Source organism: Silurus aristotelis, assembly GCF_946808225.1.
Source record: "Silurus aristotelis genome assembly, chromosome: 11".
Lineage (NCBI taxonomy): Eukaryota > Metazoa > Chordata > Actinopteri > Siluriformes > Siluridae > Silurus > Silurus aristotelis.
Window position 1 is genome coordinate 14,802,094 of NC_139584.1, and position 16,783 is coordinate 14,818,876.

Consider the following 16,783-nt stretch of genomic DNA (forward strand, 5'->3'; position numbering starts at 1 on the left):
CAAATCCCAGCTTGCTTAGAAGCTGGGGTCCGAGTGCAGGGTCGGCCATGATATGGCACCCCTGGAGCATAGAGGGTTAAGGGCCTTGCTCAAGGGCCCAAGAGTGGCAGCTTGGTGATACCGGGGCTTGAACCCCCGACCTTCCGAACAGTAACCCAGCGCCTTAACCACTGGCGCTACCACTCCCCCCTATGTAAGACTGTAAATCTCCTGAAAGATTAGACGAGGAAATATGACGAAGTGTATGTAGCGCTAGGCTTCACTGTGACTACGGTGGGAGACGAGGAAAGACCGGTATGTTTACTGTGTCTAAAAATGTTGGCAGCGGACAGCATGAAGCCAAATAAATTAAGGCGTCACTTAAAGACATTACACCCCAACCACGCTGATAAGCCGCTTGAGTTTTTTCAGCGAAAACTTGCCGGATATTGCCTAACAATCGTTGCTGATCAATTTGAATTTATTATTATTTATGGATTATATATTAATTTTTCAGTATCAAATGGTCAAAAAAGTTTACAGTTTAAATAAGGATTGAAATTTATTTTTTAATTTCAGGCAAATTGATGCACTTTAAGTCTTTTCTGTTACAGACTAAAAAACAATGTTAATAAAGTTATTTTTTGTTGTAAGTTGATCTATATTTCTTTTCTTTTTTGTTTTCTTTAATGTTAATAAGGATACAATGTTATGCAGAGGTGTACTTATAACAATTTTATAGACAAATTATACTATTTACAGTCGCGGCGGAGAGTTGGGGGGCGCAAAAAGTTTACTTCTTCCTAGGAGAGGCGTAACAGAAAATAATTGAGAAGCACTGGTTTAAAGCAAATTCCACCCCATGTGCGTAACTTCTGAAAAGGTCTGAACAATGTCTGTCAAGTCTGTAGTTATGTCTGGGGTCCGAATACTGATGTGCGTAATTTTAACATTAAATCCTCAATCGCTCTAAATACAGGCCTTTATCAGTGACAAACAAAAAAAATATAAAAACCAAAACTGGAACATAAAAAAAATGTGTGATAAAGTAGTTTTTTGTTAATATGCCAAAGACAGAACCTTTGAAAAAAGAAAGAATCTTGGCCCAAGACTTTTAGGCAGAACATCAATTTACCTTTATCGATTTACGATTTAGCAATTTACAATTCTGTGACAAAAGCATTTTGCCATTTAACGATTTGCACAAATATGTATACTAGTCCTGTTCAGAACCCATGCTGAAGCACTCGCAGAAGACAGCATAGAAATCATAGTATGGAACCAACACTGAACACTGTTTACTGAAACCATGTCACTGCTAACATTGACACACTTTCAGTTAGAAATAAACCCTTTGTCACAAAGGTTTTTGAGACACTAAAACACTGCTATTCCCTCAATGATTCTTCCAGAAACACAACATATCTCTTATACACAAACAGTGAAATATTTCTTCTTCCACTGTCCTCCTTTTGTCGTTTGTCCGAGGTCACCTTATTCAGACTCTTTATAACTACTGCCAGAGACGAAGTAGACCATCTATTTATAATAGCCATTTATATTATAGATATTTCCCAGATGGGTGCTAATCTAAGGGAAGAAGGTGAGTGCAGTCATAAAGTAAGGTGAATAGAGGAGAACATGAGCACTTTCTCGTTGCTTATACTACCCAAGGAGATTTTATACTATTTAAGCCTGAAGCCATGTTTTTGATGGCATGCAGGCCAGAACACATAAATCAGAAATGATGAGATGGGAGCAGACAAGGCTAAGCCACACCTTTTGACAACTCTCACTTTGGGGATTTTGTCATTTTTACCTGTGCCATCTTATCTCCAATACTGGCTTTCATAAAGCAAATTATCTTAATAATACTGCTGGGGTTCCACTGCATGGAAAGGATCGATTTTTGCTCACAAATAGCCCAAAGAGAACCTGATTCCAATGTTCTTATGGGTGTCTACATATTTAACATTTTATAACAGTATTTTACCTTTTTCACAAATATTAGTTAACCTTTTAAGAAAAACAATAATTTCTAGGCACACAAGTGCAGATGCCGCACAAGTTCTTCTAAATAGTTTAGCAGTTCTAAATAGAAGCATATTTGGCACTTTAGAGGGCAGGCACACTCACATGAACCTGAAAAATGTCATAGCCCAGTTACTGTCTTTACCCCTAGCTGACAAATGCAAAGGGCTGTTGATGCTTAATTAGTGGAGCTAAATCAGAATGACACAAATAGAAGCCTACAGGGTTATGGCCTAGTTTAGAGGTACAGTTTTGTCAGTTTTCCCTACCCTTAGATTGCTGTCAAGTCAAGCCAGGCATGAGCAATGCAAGTAGTCATGCCATAGGTAGTTTAGAGCTCACAAGGTAATGCCTAACAAGGTCATGTAAATTCATGAAATAGGGCATTGGATGTCATTTTTCTCTAGGCCTTGAAATGAACAATAGCATATATGAACTTTATAAGATTCTACTTATAACTCTGTTCTACGGAATGTTACAGTAATGTGTCATTAAAGTTCTGAATACATTTATTAAGTCTCCAGTAACTTGCCTTGGACTAGATACTAGTCAATCCAAGGCCTTTAAATCACAAATGTAATTTAATCATAAAGGCAATTTAAAGTAACACCTACTGACAAATGAGGTATAAGGAAACGTCTCCAGGTTACATATGCAACCCTAGTTCCCTGAGGAAATGAGACGCTGCATCAAAGCGCTTTGGGAACGTGCCTGAGTGTTCGCGCTCTAAAATAATGTGTGTAATCAGTCAAAAATTGGATGCTGGGTGTCACCGATGAGTTGACGACATGACAAGTAGTATAAAATGCATATGAATGAGGGCAGCGGCAGCTTCTGTTAGGGAAAAGGAAGTGCTGCAGAGACGCCGGAGGTGTGGCATAGAGACGTAGTATCTCGTTCCCTCAGGGAACTAGGGTTACATACGAAACCGAGAGAAGTTCCCTTTCAGGAGCTCGAGCTGCATCTAAACACTTTGGGAACAAGTATACAATTATGCCAGACTGACCAGTCCCTGCCTAGTGTGTGTCTGTCAACACAGCTAGAGGAGGACTGAGGGGCCAGGAGTGGCCCTGCGGTCTAGGTTATAAAACTGCACAAAGGTCAGCGGGGTGGACCAACACCCAGTGTCACATATGTCTTGGAGAAGAACTCCAGAGGAGCAAGATTTTTAGGTAGCCACACCCCGGGTGGAGTGAGCTCTGACCCCGAAGGGAGCGGGGAGACCAGATGACTCATAAGATGATGTAATAGCATCGACAATCCACCTGGAGAAAACGCGTTCCCATCGGGTCTCTGCAAAGAGATTGGCAGGACACGGGGGGCTGATAAACCGAAATGGCGGACACATAGACTTTTAGGGTCGATGATGTAAACCACTCTTAAAGAGAGGAATTTTCCCTGAGCCCAAAGGAGGATCTGGTGTGCCAGCCTGCACAGGGGGCGCAAACGCAGACCTCCTTAATGGTTGATGTAGGATACCACCTCAGTATTGTCCTTGTCTGAAGCACAGAGGCTGGCAGGGTTAACGGAGCAGGTCCCTGAGGGGGGCTGGGACAGGGCGGGCTGTGTCAGGACGGCGAGCGTCGTACAGGATCCCTCATAGGGCATTAGCGGCGTGGGGGTACCGCTGGAATGCCGCCGCCTGTTTCTTTTTCTTCTGAAACCTTTCGACCACCGAGCTTAAGGAGTTGCCAAAGAGGCCAGAAGGGGTTAGCAGGGCGTCCAGCAGTACGGCCCTAACTCTATCAGGTATCTCTGACAAAGTGAGCCACAGGTGCCTTTCTGTGGACACCAGGGCAGCCATAGTGGCCCTAGAGGTCTCCTTGGTGACTCTGAGAGCCAGATCCACCGTACGGCGAAGCTAATTAAAATGGCTGCCTGGGGCACCTCCGACATCCAACTCATGCAGGATGTCAGCCTGATATGCCTGCAACACGCCATGGTGTGCAGGGACGCAGCGGCTTGACCTGCTGAAGCATAGGCTTTACCCATGAGTGCTGATGTATTGCATAGGGATTTAACCAGCGGCATCGCCTCATAACACAGTAGAATTGGGGAAGGGACAGGCCAAAAAAGGTTCAACCCATGACCTGGAACTCGGTGTGCAGGTCGGAAAAAAGGGAGGACCCCAACGCAGACGTTGTGACAAGGGTGTCAGAAAGCGATCATCTAATTTACTAGTTGAAAGCACTTTCTGCTCATGAGCCGGCCAATTATATTGGCAATGGCACACGTTACAATCTCCGAAAGCTCCTCGGCTTCCGTATCGCAGAGCCCCCCTCTTCCTAAGAGAGGCAGAGCTGCATGCGCTCATCGCAGGGGAAAGAATCTGCCAAAAGGCGTGCTATCAAACCTGTAAACGAGCGCTGGACCAAGCAGGTGAGGTTGGAGATAGAGACATGCCGAAACCCTCTGCAAGGTCCATCTGCGAACCCCAGGAGCTGGAACGGCGCTCTGCCCCGGCGAGAGCAGAGCCAGACCTGCAAGAAGCTAGGGCACCCTCCTCAAAGAGTGCCCAGTGGGAGTGGAGTGAGCATAAAGACATGCATGCACAGTAAACACAGTTGGCTCCCCCAAGAAACGACTTTGCATGCTCTGCTCCCAAGCAAGCTGTGCGTTTCCTGGAAAGTTGATCTTTTGACAAACAATCCGACAGACTACACAACCACACAGAGCGCTTTATGAACAATAGAAGCTGGTGCTGCCCTCACTCATATGCGTTTTATACTCCTGGTCGTGACATCACCTCACCGGTGATGGCCAACATCCAACTTTTGACTGATTACACACATTATTTCAGAGCGTGAACACTCAGGTGCGTTCCCAAAGCGTTTCGACGCAGCTCGAGTTCCTGAAAGGGAACCAGAAAACAAGAGCATAGGAACAACACATAAAACTACACATAGACAAGCTCTGGATCCAGTTGTTACTACATACTGTATGCACTCAGGTGTAATTAACCTTCTTGCCAAGGTAGCATGCAAATCAAGACAAGACAAAACAGATGGAGCTAAGTGACTGGATAAACGTAACAATCACCGATAAGCTTGCATCAAGCATCTGCGTATTTTCTTTGAAGATATAAGGAAAAATATTTTGAAAACATAAATTCATTAAGAGTAATACATTGTAACACCAAATTCAACAATTTCCAAATAGGATAAATAAAGTATTCTGATTCTAATCCTGATTTTCAAATTAACAGGTCAATTTCAGTTTTACATTTTTTTTATTACAATACTGAAAACATTTCTCTTAATAAAAGCAATCTAAACCTATTCACATAATTATCATAAGCATAGTCTTGTGAGAATCAAGAGTTTTCTGTCATATGGATACATGCTTAAATAAAAATCACACTTGTTCTTTTCCACTGTTTATGTTATATATTTAGTTTTTTTTTTTTTTTTAAGTATATTTGTGTGTGTGTGTGTGTGTGTGTGTGTGTGTGTGTGTGTGTGTGTGTGTGTGTGTGAGAGAGCATGGTTTTAGCTTGATTTTTAGTATGTAGACAGATTTGGAAATTGTCTAAGGCACTGTTACTAAGCTGAGCAATTAAAGTTCCTTGAAAAAAAATATATATACAGCTCAACAGAGAGAGAGAAGACTGTCATAAAGGTAAAGAATCATTCATTAGAAGTGATCACTTATAAAGTGTTGTTCTTATACAGTAGCAGTCAGCTAAAGCAGTTAAATCAGATGCACATTATTATTATCTGGCCTTACAGAATTACTTTACTGCATGGACCCTTCATTATTTGAATTAAGAACCTTGAAAATGCAACAGGCTGCATAGTTGTGCTGTGACTTTCCAAAAATTAGATTTGAAGAACAGGACTCTGTTCCAGATTCCGTAGCAGCTGACAACAAAATAGGGCAGGTTTCCAAAAAAAATCAAAGACTGCCATTTAAAAGTTAAATGTTTAAAGCTATATACTATGTTATAATTGTATGATTAAATTATGCATTTTTTATTTATTACATCATATGCTCTAATGATTACTGGGTGGCATTGTTTTTTAGAAAGGGTAGATTTGCAATATCTGTTATATTTAACCATAAGCACAGGAGTTTTTAATATGCATACATGACCACAGACATTATATTTATTCTTCATGAAAAAAATGTATACTATTACTACTGATAATAATACTTATAATAATAATACAAATAATAATAAATATTATCATCATTATTATTAATATTTTTATCATATTATTATTACAATTATTATGAAGGTATAGATAAGGGTACAGATTAAGGTACAGATGAAGGTGTACTTATAAATAATGCTCTGATTTCACATGCTACATTTAGCTACTTTTACAGTGTACATTGACATGTTAATCAGCAGAAGACAACAAATGACAGAGGTCTGGACCTATTTCATTCTAAACGATGTCAGTGATGCATGCAGACTGAGCTTTGCGATATTATCAAGATCAGACACTACATCCTCTTTCTACAACACAAGTACCTTTAAATATCATATGGGCTGAGAATCCTTAATAGAGTGAATGATGGCGGTTGACCTGAGTGCACATACGATTATCAGGAAGCAATCATTAAGAATGAGTTGAAAGAAACAGTTAAAAGTGATAACACCTCAGTTCTGTGAAGGCAATGAGACACACACATACACACAAACCAAAACACACACACACACACACACACACACACACACACACACACACACACACACACACACACACACACACACACACACACAAAACTTATAGTTTACTGTGAATACTTAAACACTGGTTTTGGTCAGTAAGAAATATAAATATAAGAAAAAGATGAAAAAAAAGCAGAAAAAGAAACTCCTAAACAATTTGTCTGATATTAAAATGACAAGACATTTTCATCATTTAAAAAGCTTACCTCATTTATAATGATCCAGTGGCAATCGAAAGCAACCAAGTTGGTTTCCACTACCTAAAAAGAAAGGAGTAATCAGTTCGTTGAAAGAATATCTAACATATAGAGGCATTAAATAATTGCAATTAAAATCCTATATGAATGCAAATCCATACATGTAGGAGTGTACAGATGGGCCTGAACATTAATTCACTGATTATTAGTGCTCTTACTTCCAATCCATCTGTCTTCTATGGCAATCTTAATCAACAATATTTACATATTTTACATGGATGTTTCTCATATTCACGTACAATGTTCTTTCCTATGTGTTCTTTTGCATCTTGTTCTTTACCCCTCCTGTAGAATTTCATCAATGCTTTACCTTTCCACTGTATCAGGCCTGAATTTCATTATCTGTAATTGTTTAGGTGACAAAAAAAAATGGGTGTCATAAAAAACGTTGTTTCTAAACAAAAGGCAGCAGCTGGAGAGTATGATGGTTGGTGCAGAGCTAATAGTGTTTTAATCTTTCACAAAGACCTAATAAAACATAATTACGGCCCAGACAAGAGGCATAAAGCATTCTATCAACTGGAACGCAAGTGGAGAATGTTTGATTAGGTAAATGGAGCTGAAGAGTCTGTCTATTCCCAGCATGAAGATAGGTTCTGCGAAAACCTGTACAGAAAACCTTTACTCACAAATCAAACACAGACCCTATGTTAAATTGTTAGATTTAATGCATGAAACAGCTATTAAAGGTCTGGCTTAAAAATGGTGGCAATTATATGGTGTGCAATGCATTACACTACAGACAGCCCCTCCTTAGAAAAAAAAAAAACAAAGGAAAAAAAAAACAACAGATGGAGCCAAATATGATGCGATTTTTATTTCGTTACTCCATGCATGTGACATTAATATTTTATTCTTGCCAAGGTTGCAACAACAAATTATGGCCAAACAGTTGTGTGGGTGTTTAGGTGGAGGGGTGAGCTTATGCTTCACTGCACTGTGTGTGTGTGTGTGTGTGTGTGTGTGTGTGTGTGTGTGTGTGTGTGTGTGTGTGTGTGTGTGTGTGTGTGTGTGTGTGTGTGTCTGTATGTCAGTCACAGCCAATGGCTCAGCCTGTCCTATACGTTCGAATGTACCCTCTGCCTATCCAGATGTTACCACTTAGCTGGAGCATGTACCAAAAAAAGCCACAAAATGAAGCTCAGCTTGTACTCCGGGACACAAAGCTCAAGCAGGCTGTAAATACAACTCAAGTGACCTAATCCCATCTGTAATAACCTAACCATTGGAATGGTGGCTTTTCAGCAGCGATTCATCATCTTAAACCGTGTGTGTAGGTGGTGTGATCGAGTAATGCATCAATACTGGCAATGTCCCTAAGACTGACAAATAGGCAGTGGTGATGTGACTTGGCAGTGCTTTCAGGATGTGGTAAACAACAGCGCTATGACTAAGTCAGTGTATCCCTAGAGGGGATTTCAGCAGATCACCTTCTTTCGAAAAAAAGCTTTCAGATAATGGGAGGACAGTCCCAGGGTACACACTCCACATCAGTCAAAACAAAGGTGCCAGCAAGTGGACTGAACAAAAACCCAATAGAATTTAACACAATGCCTGCATGTCTGATTCAGCAATGTACATGGTTCAAGACTCTTTTTTTTCTCCCCTGAGTGACAGACAGCTTGCAGTGAGGTTGTTTGCCCGCTAGATCAAAGTCTTGTTTTCACCTAGAGATTTCTACTCATTGTTCATTACTGTCACCTGCAAATCTGCCTCCGAATATAAACTAGAAGCAGCCTTGAAAATTCAGCTGATGAAAAATCTATCTGAATGCAGTGGGGTGACGTGAAAAAACTTATTTGAGCTATAAATAAACGTAGCAGGATATTGTCCTCAGAAGTACTTTCTACATTGGAAATACATATGCACCCAGGGCAGCACAAACAGCACTCCTGCTGTGAGAATTCTGTGTGCCTACTGGCAGAGGGCAAACTCTGCATTCCCATATAATTTTGGGAGTAATACAATTAAAGTTGAGTTTTTTAACAATGAAATGGCAAGGGATTGAAAGACATAACAATCAAAAGGGAAATGCAAAATCAAAAGCCAACACAGCAAGTTCTTTTGTGTTCTTCTGTTCTCCAGAGTAATAGCATATACATAAAATAATTCATAAATATTTCAGAGAAAGATCTCAGGAAGAACAGTACAATAATTGGTCCAAAAGACGTAAGGTTTAAAGACAAATGTATTAGTGAACATTTATATCACATTAAGATGAATATCATTGACCTGATATATTTTATTTCCTTTTTTTTAAGAATTAATATGGCATGTAACCTATTGTATTTAATTTTTTTTTTTGCAATTAGCTAGCAAACTATGAGCCATTTACTACACAGCACAAAACAGAATGCACATGCACTGATGCTGATATTAATGTTCTACTGTAGCGTGTTACATAAACTGTGCCTGATAACACCATAAATAAGTGCCCTCTGTGAGGTGCAGCTTGAGGTTTAAAATCTGCTGTGGAAAAACGAAAATGATTACAAGTAGAGCTTGGGACTAAAGTGGAATTTCAAGCTCAGTAAGGAAGTGATAAATGTGTTAGTAATAAAGACCTCCATGTTGGAACATGCAAGCTGATATGCCATTAAATTCCCAGATGGTTTTGCACTAATAAAAAAATTAGGATGAGATACTGTATGTGCTGTGGCCAGGGTTGCCTACTTTAGGACTTATAGAAGGCTTATCTTTTTACTCTTTAAAAAAAAAAAAGGAATTGAAAAAGTAGGTTAATTCTGTGTGAACTGCCTAAAGTTTATTACATCGAACAGAATATGTAATTAGACACACTACCCTTATTTTCATCCTTTTTCTACTGACTTCATACAATTTGTGTGATCCTTTCTATAATGCATATGCATTAAGGAGAAAAGTGCAACCTGATTAAACTGCATGTGCAGGTTTGTATGATTTAAATACTTCAACAAGCTAGAAAATAGACACAAACAGCTTTTAATACATTTAACTTTTAAACTCAACTATACACCATGGTATACTTGACCTTCTGTCACTACTGTGGTTTGGCTTCATTGGTCACATAATGCATCCTGTTAACTTAGTTCAAAAAATTTGTTATGATACATCTCCATACTGCTGGAAGTTTTAATCATGTGTGAGAGTCTGTACACTGCATAAAATAATAATAGCAAATATATACTATAGCATTATATAGTTACATGTATCTACATGTAAGTAGCTACAATAAACCAATAAAATGCAAGATTATTTTTTCAAGCTTTTAATTGTCTTATTTATTAGCAAATTGTAGATCAATTTAATTATATTCCAGATGTTTCTATTTGCTAAAATGTCATTACAGTTTCACTATTATTGTTGTAGCTAATGCAATATTTGATGTGCAAGGTCCAGGGGCGCAGTATCATGGCCGACCCTGCGACCCTGCAAGCTGGGATATATGAAAAACAAATTTCACTGTGCTGTAATGTATATGTGACAAATAAAGGCTATTCTATTGTATTCTAGTCAAATCAATATTTTACACTAAATGATGTTTTAGTTCTACAACCTTAGCAAATTACTCAGTTTGCTCAGTTTATTATCTAACACTGGGCATGTAAACCTATGCTAACCTGTTTTTTTAAATGATCTAAATTAGGAATTTGGCTTTTATCCTGCTCAGGTTTATGCAAAAACTCACAAATTCAGATGACATTAAAAGCCAAAAGGCTTTGCTATCTACATAACAAATTTTGAAACCTGCAATTATTTCCATTCTAATTGAGCCTGCTCACAGATATGATCTGTGAAAAGTTCACATATTCCTTAAACATTAAATGGATAAGGAACTCTCATTTTAATCCAGTACCGCGGATGTTTAAATTACATGGCAAAAGCATGTGATTCAAGTTTCCACTTTTAAAGAACGATGATTATTGTTATTATGCCATATTTTCCACCTGTCTGGGCACTTAAAGTGGCGAAGAAGATAGTGAGCACTCATTACAGTGAGCAAGATACAAAGATAATCAGAATTAATGATGCACCATGACACTATACAATAATGTTTTTTTATATATATATTTATTTTTTTATAATAATACACAGCCACCAGAGACGAAGGATTCCTTTGATCATAAAAAAAGCCAGCAGAATAATTAGTTCATTAAAATGGAAAAAGAAAATTAACAAGTATGTGGGATTTTTTAACTATAGGAGTACACTTTAGAAAAGTGCCATCACACAATTAATCAATGATGCAAGACTTTTGAGATGATCAGTTGATTGTAGCCTCATTGATTTCCAGTAAATGATGCATTGTGCTCTGTATTTCTTTTCCTGTTTAGCAGCCTCTTGATTAGAAAATAAAAAGCAAATGAAGAACACATGTAACTCTTCTTACCCAACATTAAAAAAAGAGGATCCTAGATATGTTTTATGCACATGACTTGGGATTTCAATTCATCTTAATATAAATGTAAATCTATTTTATATGCTGTACTGTAAGTATAATCAGTATTTAGCCCAAGTGTGTGATAAAAATACATGTATAATTATTATTTGAATTACACAGACAGCCCAGTGAAGATTTGTAAATTATAACTAAAATACTGTGAGAATTTTTCAATAAGTTGGTTTATTAAATAAATTCTAGTATAGTGAATGAATTTTTTTGAAGGGGAAGTACTGAAGGTGAAACAAACACAGCATACACTAGCATAACTGATGATAGTAAACAAAGCAACTGGAGTTCAGGGCCTTTAGTTTATGAGACTTGATCCATCAAGCTCAAACCTAAACAGATGCACCCTATGTCGAATAGCTTACAGAAAAAAATAAAAATAAATTGGAATGATTAAAGATATCCACACATAAAATCATGTGTTTTTCTCGAAATCAAGATAAAACCAAGGCTTATCTGTTCAAGGCCAAAGACAATGAAAGTGGGGACATAAAACACATCACAATAATTAACTGTTAAAACCTACAGTAGTTATTATCACCAAGCAGTTGTTGATTACCTGAAATATTATACGCAAAGGGAAATTTTTATAGGACCTTTATTTATTTTTTAATGATTTTTAATACCAAAGGACTCAAGCAACTGTTTCTTAAGTTCACAGATGTAAATATGGATCCTACACATTGATAAACATGTCAAGAGTCAAGAAGCTTTTATTGTCATTTCAACTATATATAGCTGATGCATTACACCCTCCTGAACCCTGGTACAAATGTCCTTGTGATGTGTTTCAACCATCAAATTCAAAATTACCTTGTTTTTTTCTAAATGGTACATTTCCTTAGTTTAAACATTTGATGTGTTTTCAATGTTCTATTGTGCTAAAAAAAAAAAATATGAAATTTGCAAATCTTGTAAATCTTGTTTTTATTTACATTTTACCCAGTATCCAACTTTTTTTAAATTAGGGTAATGAGAAGACACAACCCCAGTAGGTAACATTGTAATGTTTTTAATGTAAGCAAAAATAAATACTTGTGCAGTGCACATTTAAGAAGTGGTATTTAATGTTATGGTAAAATGTAATTTTTATGTGCTTTATCTTGCAGAGTGCTCTTAATACATTCTAGCTGTTAGTACACTAGGTGTGCCATTTGCATTAATGTTGGCTGTTAAAATTTTACTTTTCATGTGGCTTCTATCCCGCACAATTAACTCACATTGTGTAGTGTACCACAAGCACATCACTCTGCACATGCATTCATTAGCACACTGTCACCACATGACAATCACACAGAGAGTTCAAACAAGAGCAGGCGTCAGGTTCTGACATATACAGAAGAATACATATACATGTCTGGCACGTTACATGTGCACACGCACACACACACACACACACACACACACACACACACACACACACACACACACACACACACACACACACACACGCACACTCTCACACATCAGAGCTCTCTTCTGCAATCTCCTGTAACACCAGCCATAACCCAGAAGCTTGCAGGTTCATGATCCTAAAGGTATCCTTATGCCCTGAAGGCAAACATTTAACCTCAACTTGCTGAAAGGGAAATTATTCATGTGGGGCCATGCATTATATATAACAGCACAGTATTCTAAATACAGACATAGTACTGTAAAGTCATACAAAACAAAAGTTTTACTTTATTGCTCTGTTTATTCTAAAACTTTTTGAAAATAAACTTTTGTTCTTAAAAGTATTAATAAATTGCATGCGTTTTAACTTGCAATTAATTTTTTACATATCACTTTATAGCCACTTCAATATTGCTAGAAATCCCACAGCAAAAAACTTCTCATCAAGCACTGACCAGCCAAACTAATTTTCACAGCCGGCAAATAGGCAAGATTACTTTTATACATCCAAAAAAATGTCATTCACTTTTGTGCTAATGCTACTTTTCATGTAGAATTCATCCGAGTTCATTCTTGGTTTTATCATAATCACATGGATTCTGTCATTCAGAATGATTTTGGAGAATTTTGAAGTGGTGAGGGAGGAGAGATTGAGATGGTTTGGACATGAGATGGTGCCGAGGATCGACATGGGGTATATCGGTAGAAGAATGTTTAGGATGAAGCCGCTAAGAAGAAGGAAAAGAGGATGGCAAAGGAGGAGGTTTATGGATGTGGTGAAGGAACACATGCAGGTATTTGGTTTAAAAAATGTCAGATGTAGAGGACAGGGTAGTATGGCGACGGATGATCTGCTGTGGCGACCCTAAATGGGAGAAGCCGAAAGAAGAAGTGTTAGTGGTAAATCAATTTCTTTGGTGCTATCAAAAGTGACCTAGCTAGGTTACTTATGTAACAATTTAGGTGAGGTATGAGCACATATGAATTATTAGTCAGTGCTTTTACATTACAAGTTCTGTAACCCAGTTAATATATAATGTGTGCATATTCATGAGTCATGTCTAAAACCATAACACAGTTAGTGTAGAAGAGTTGGCTTGTAAATGGTTGGCAGGGATAAGAATAAATGTTAAGATAAGTGATTTGTGTTGTTTAATAAGAGGATGTAAAAGTACCCCTTAGTAGTGGTAGGTGAGGGTGTTCCTTTCCAATAAAGGTAATACTCATATAACATAAAAAGGTTGGCATATATTTTCATGCTCTCTGTCAATTATAAGTAATCACACTTTTACAAGTACACCTTTACTGCTTCCATAATATTTAAGAGACCAAGCAGCAGCCTTGATTATTTAATCATCAGCAAGTGTGCCCACCTCTATAAAGCCAATATTTTAGCAATTTGCTGGTCTGGAGCATTCAGGTCTTTCCTCCACCAAGGAGGAAAGACAACAACAATGATCGTAGGGAGATCGTAGATCACAATTGTTGCTGCTCATCATTCTGAGAGGGGTTATAGAGCCATTTACCAACAAAGTGATGTAAATTTTTCTACAGTGAGCAACATTATTCACACATGAAAAACGTGCAAGACAGTTGCCAATTTTTCCAAAAGTGAAGGTCCCAGGAAAAAGTTTGGACTATGCAATGTTCAGAGAAAATGCAAAAAAGTTACATCTCAGACTCTACAGGCTTTAGTTAGCATATTAAACATGAAAATTCATGATAGTACAATAACAAAAAACGAAACAAGTATGGCTTGTTTGGAATGGTTGCCAGAAGAAAGCCTCTTCAGTCTAAAAAACATAGCGGCATGTTGACACCAAAGATGACATCAAAGAGAGGAAGATGTTTTGTCATAATGCACAATGAAAGTTTTTATTAAAACCAAAAACAGAGTGTTAGCACAAACAGCTTACTGTCAATTTGGGCTTGTTTTGCAACCACAGCACAGTTGCTGTCATTGAGTTGATTATGAACTCTGTATACCAAAGTATTTCAAATGTCAAATGTGAGGCCATCTGTCCAACAGCTGAAATTGGGTAATTCAACAGGATAATGATCCCAAGCACACTAGTTGCGGCCCATTCCAGATCCAGACCTCAACTGACTGAAATGCTGTGGTGGAACCTTAAAAGAGCTGTGCATAAATAAATGCTTACAAATCTCTTTTGTCTTATTTTACATATCAGGACACAATAAAAATCATCAGGTTCTCATCAGCTTTTAGAATTAGGTAAATACAACATTAGATGAGAGACACCTGGCATACTATACCGTGCCATAATACCGTGCCATATATATACAGTATATATATATATATATATATATATATATATATATATATATATATATATATATATATATATATATATATATATATACAGTATATATATATATATATATATATATATATATATATATATATATATATATATATATATATATATATATATATATATATATATATAGCTAATGCTGCTTATAGTGGTTCTACAAACTAGTGAACCATAAGGTTTACTTACTATGGTTTACACTTTTTCTCTATTTCTTTATTTAAAAAAAATATATATTTTTGTAAAAATAAATTATGGCACGGTATAGTATGCCAGGTGTCTCTCATCTAATGTTGTATTTACCTAATTCTAAAAGCTGATGAGAACCTGATGATTTTTATTGTGTCCTGATATGTAAAATAAGAGAGTATACTATTGTATGTTGACACCTGACCCACACTTAACAAGGTGTTTTTTTATTATATTATTTCATATTTAGTCGTTTATTCTGCTGTTGTACGTACTAACCTCCACTCTACTGGGAAGGCTTTTCAGTAGATTTTGGACCATAGCTGTAGGGATTTGCTCATTTAGACACAAAAGCATTAGCGAGATCTGCACAGTGAGGAGCCCTGACATTGGCTGAGGAGTCTGAGAACGCAGTCAGCAATTAAATTAATCAAAAAGGTACTTCAGTTGAGAACAGGGCTCGGTGCAGTCATCATGGACTCCACATTGTGCACACTGACATTGTCATATTGCAAAAGGTTTGGACTCTAATTAAGGAAAAATGTAATGCCAAATTAAACAGTATAAAGACATCCAGTGAAAGTAGTAGTGAGTAGTGAAAGTGAAGGCCCTGCTAGGCCTATTCACTAAGCATATATTAAAAACTTGTCTGAAAATCTGCTCTTCGGGTGGCAAAATTCTAAATAAAACCGATTGTTGTAACATGAGAAAAACAGATTCTAGCCAGATATTGTATATATTCAGTACCCCACAAACATTTCTTTTTTTCCTGTTGGTGAATTTAATCTTACACTAATCATTAGTTATAGCAGTGATCATGGTGCTAACAAATTGCGAGTGTAACTAGCAACTGACAATATGTCAAAACTAGCATTATGCAATCTGAGCCACTTCAGAAGATGTGTCAGACAAATTGGGGCATGTGTTGTGTCAGTTTAAAAGATTTTGAAGCAGTGTAGAATTAAATTAAACTTACATTTTCAGTGTTACACTTTTTATTTCTAAGACTAACTAGATAAACCATTACAGCTAGTTAGTTAAAGTTAGTTGAAATAATATTTAAAATAGTAAATTATTTAAAATTTGATCATTTCTAGCTACACTGATCAGGCATAACTTAATACCTCCTGCCTAATATTGTGTTAGTTCCACTTTTGCTGCCAAACCCGTTGAGCATTAACATTAACTTCTTTAGCAATTTGAGCTTCAGTAGCTCGTCTGATGGATCAGACCACACAGGCCAGCCTTCATTTCCCATGTGCATCAATTAGCCTTGGTTACCCATAACCCTGTTGCTGTTTCACCACTGTTCCTTCCTTGAACAACTAGAGATACTGTAGATACTGACCACTGCAGACTGGGAACAGCCCACAAGCGCTGCAGATTTGGGGTGCTCAGACCCAGTCGTCTATCCCTCACAACTTGGCCCTTGTCAAACTCGATCAATCCTTACACTTGCCCATTTTTCCTTTCCTACAAATTCTATAAAACA

General features: G+C 37.4%; 1 protein-coding gene across 4 annotated transcripts in view; it reads right to left on the minus strand.

The window, feature by feature from the left end:
- Positions 1-16,783, minus strand: part of grid2 (glutamate receptor, ionotropic, delta 2) — a 469,599-nt gene that overhangs the window by 153,493 nt on the left and 299,323 nt on the right. For all 4 annotated transcript variants that reach the window (XR_014535572.1, XR_014535573.1, XM_083553625.1 and 1 more), the window contains exon 5: positions 6,895-6,948. Coding sequence is in view for 2 of the 4 variants with exons in the window: in XM_083553625.1 (XP_083409751.1) it covers positions 6,895-6,948 (54 nt within the window). In the remaining 2 variants the exon portion in view is untranslated. The remainder of the gene's footprint in view (positions 1-6,894; positions 6,949-16,783) is intronic.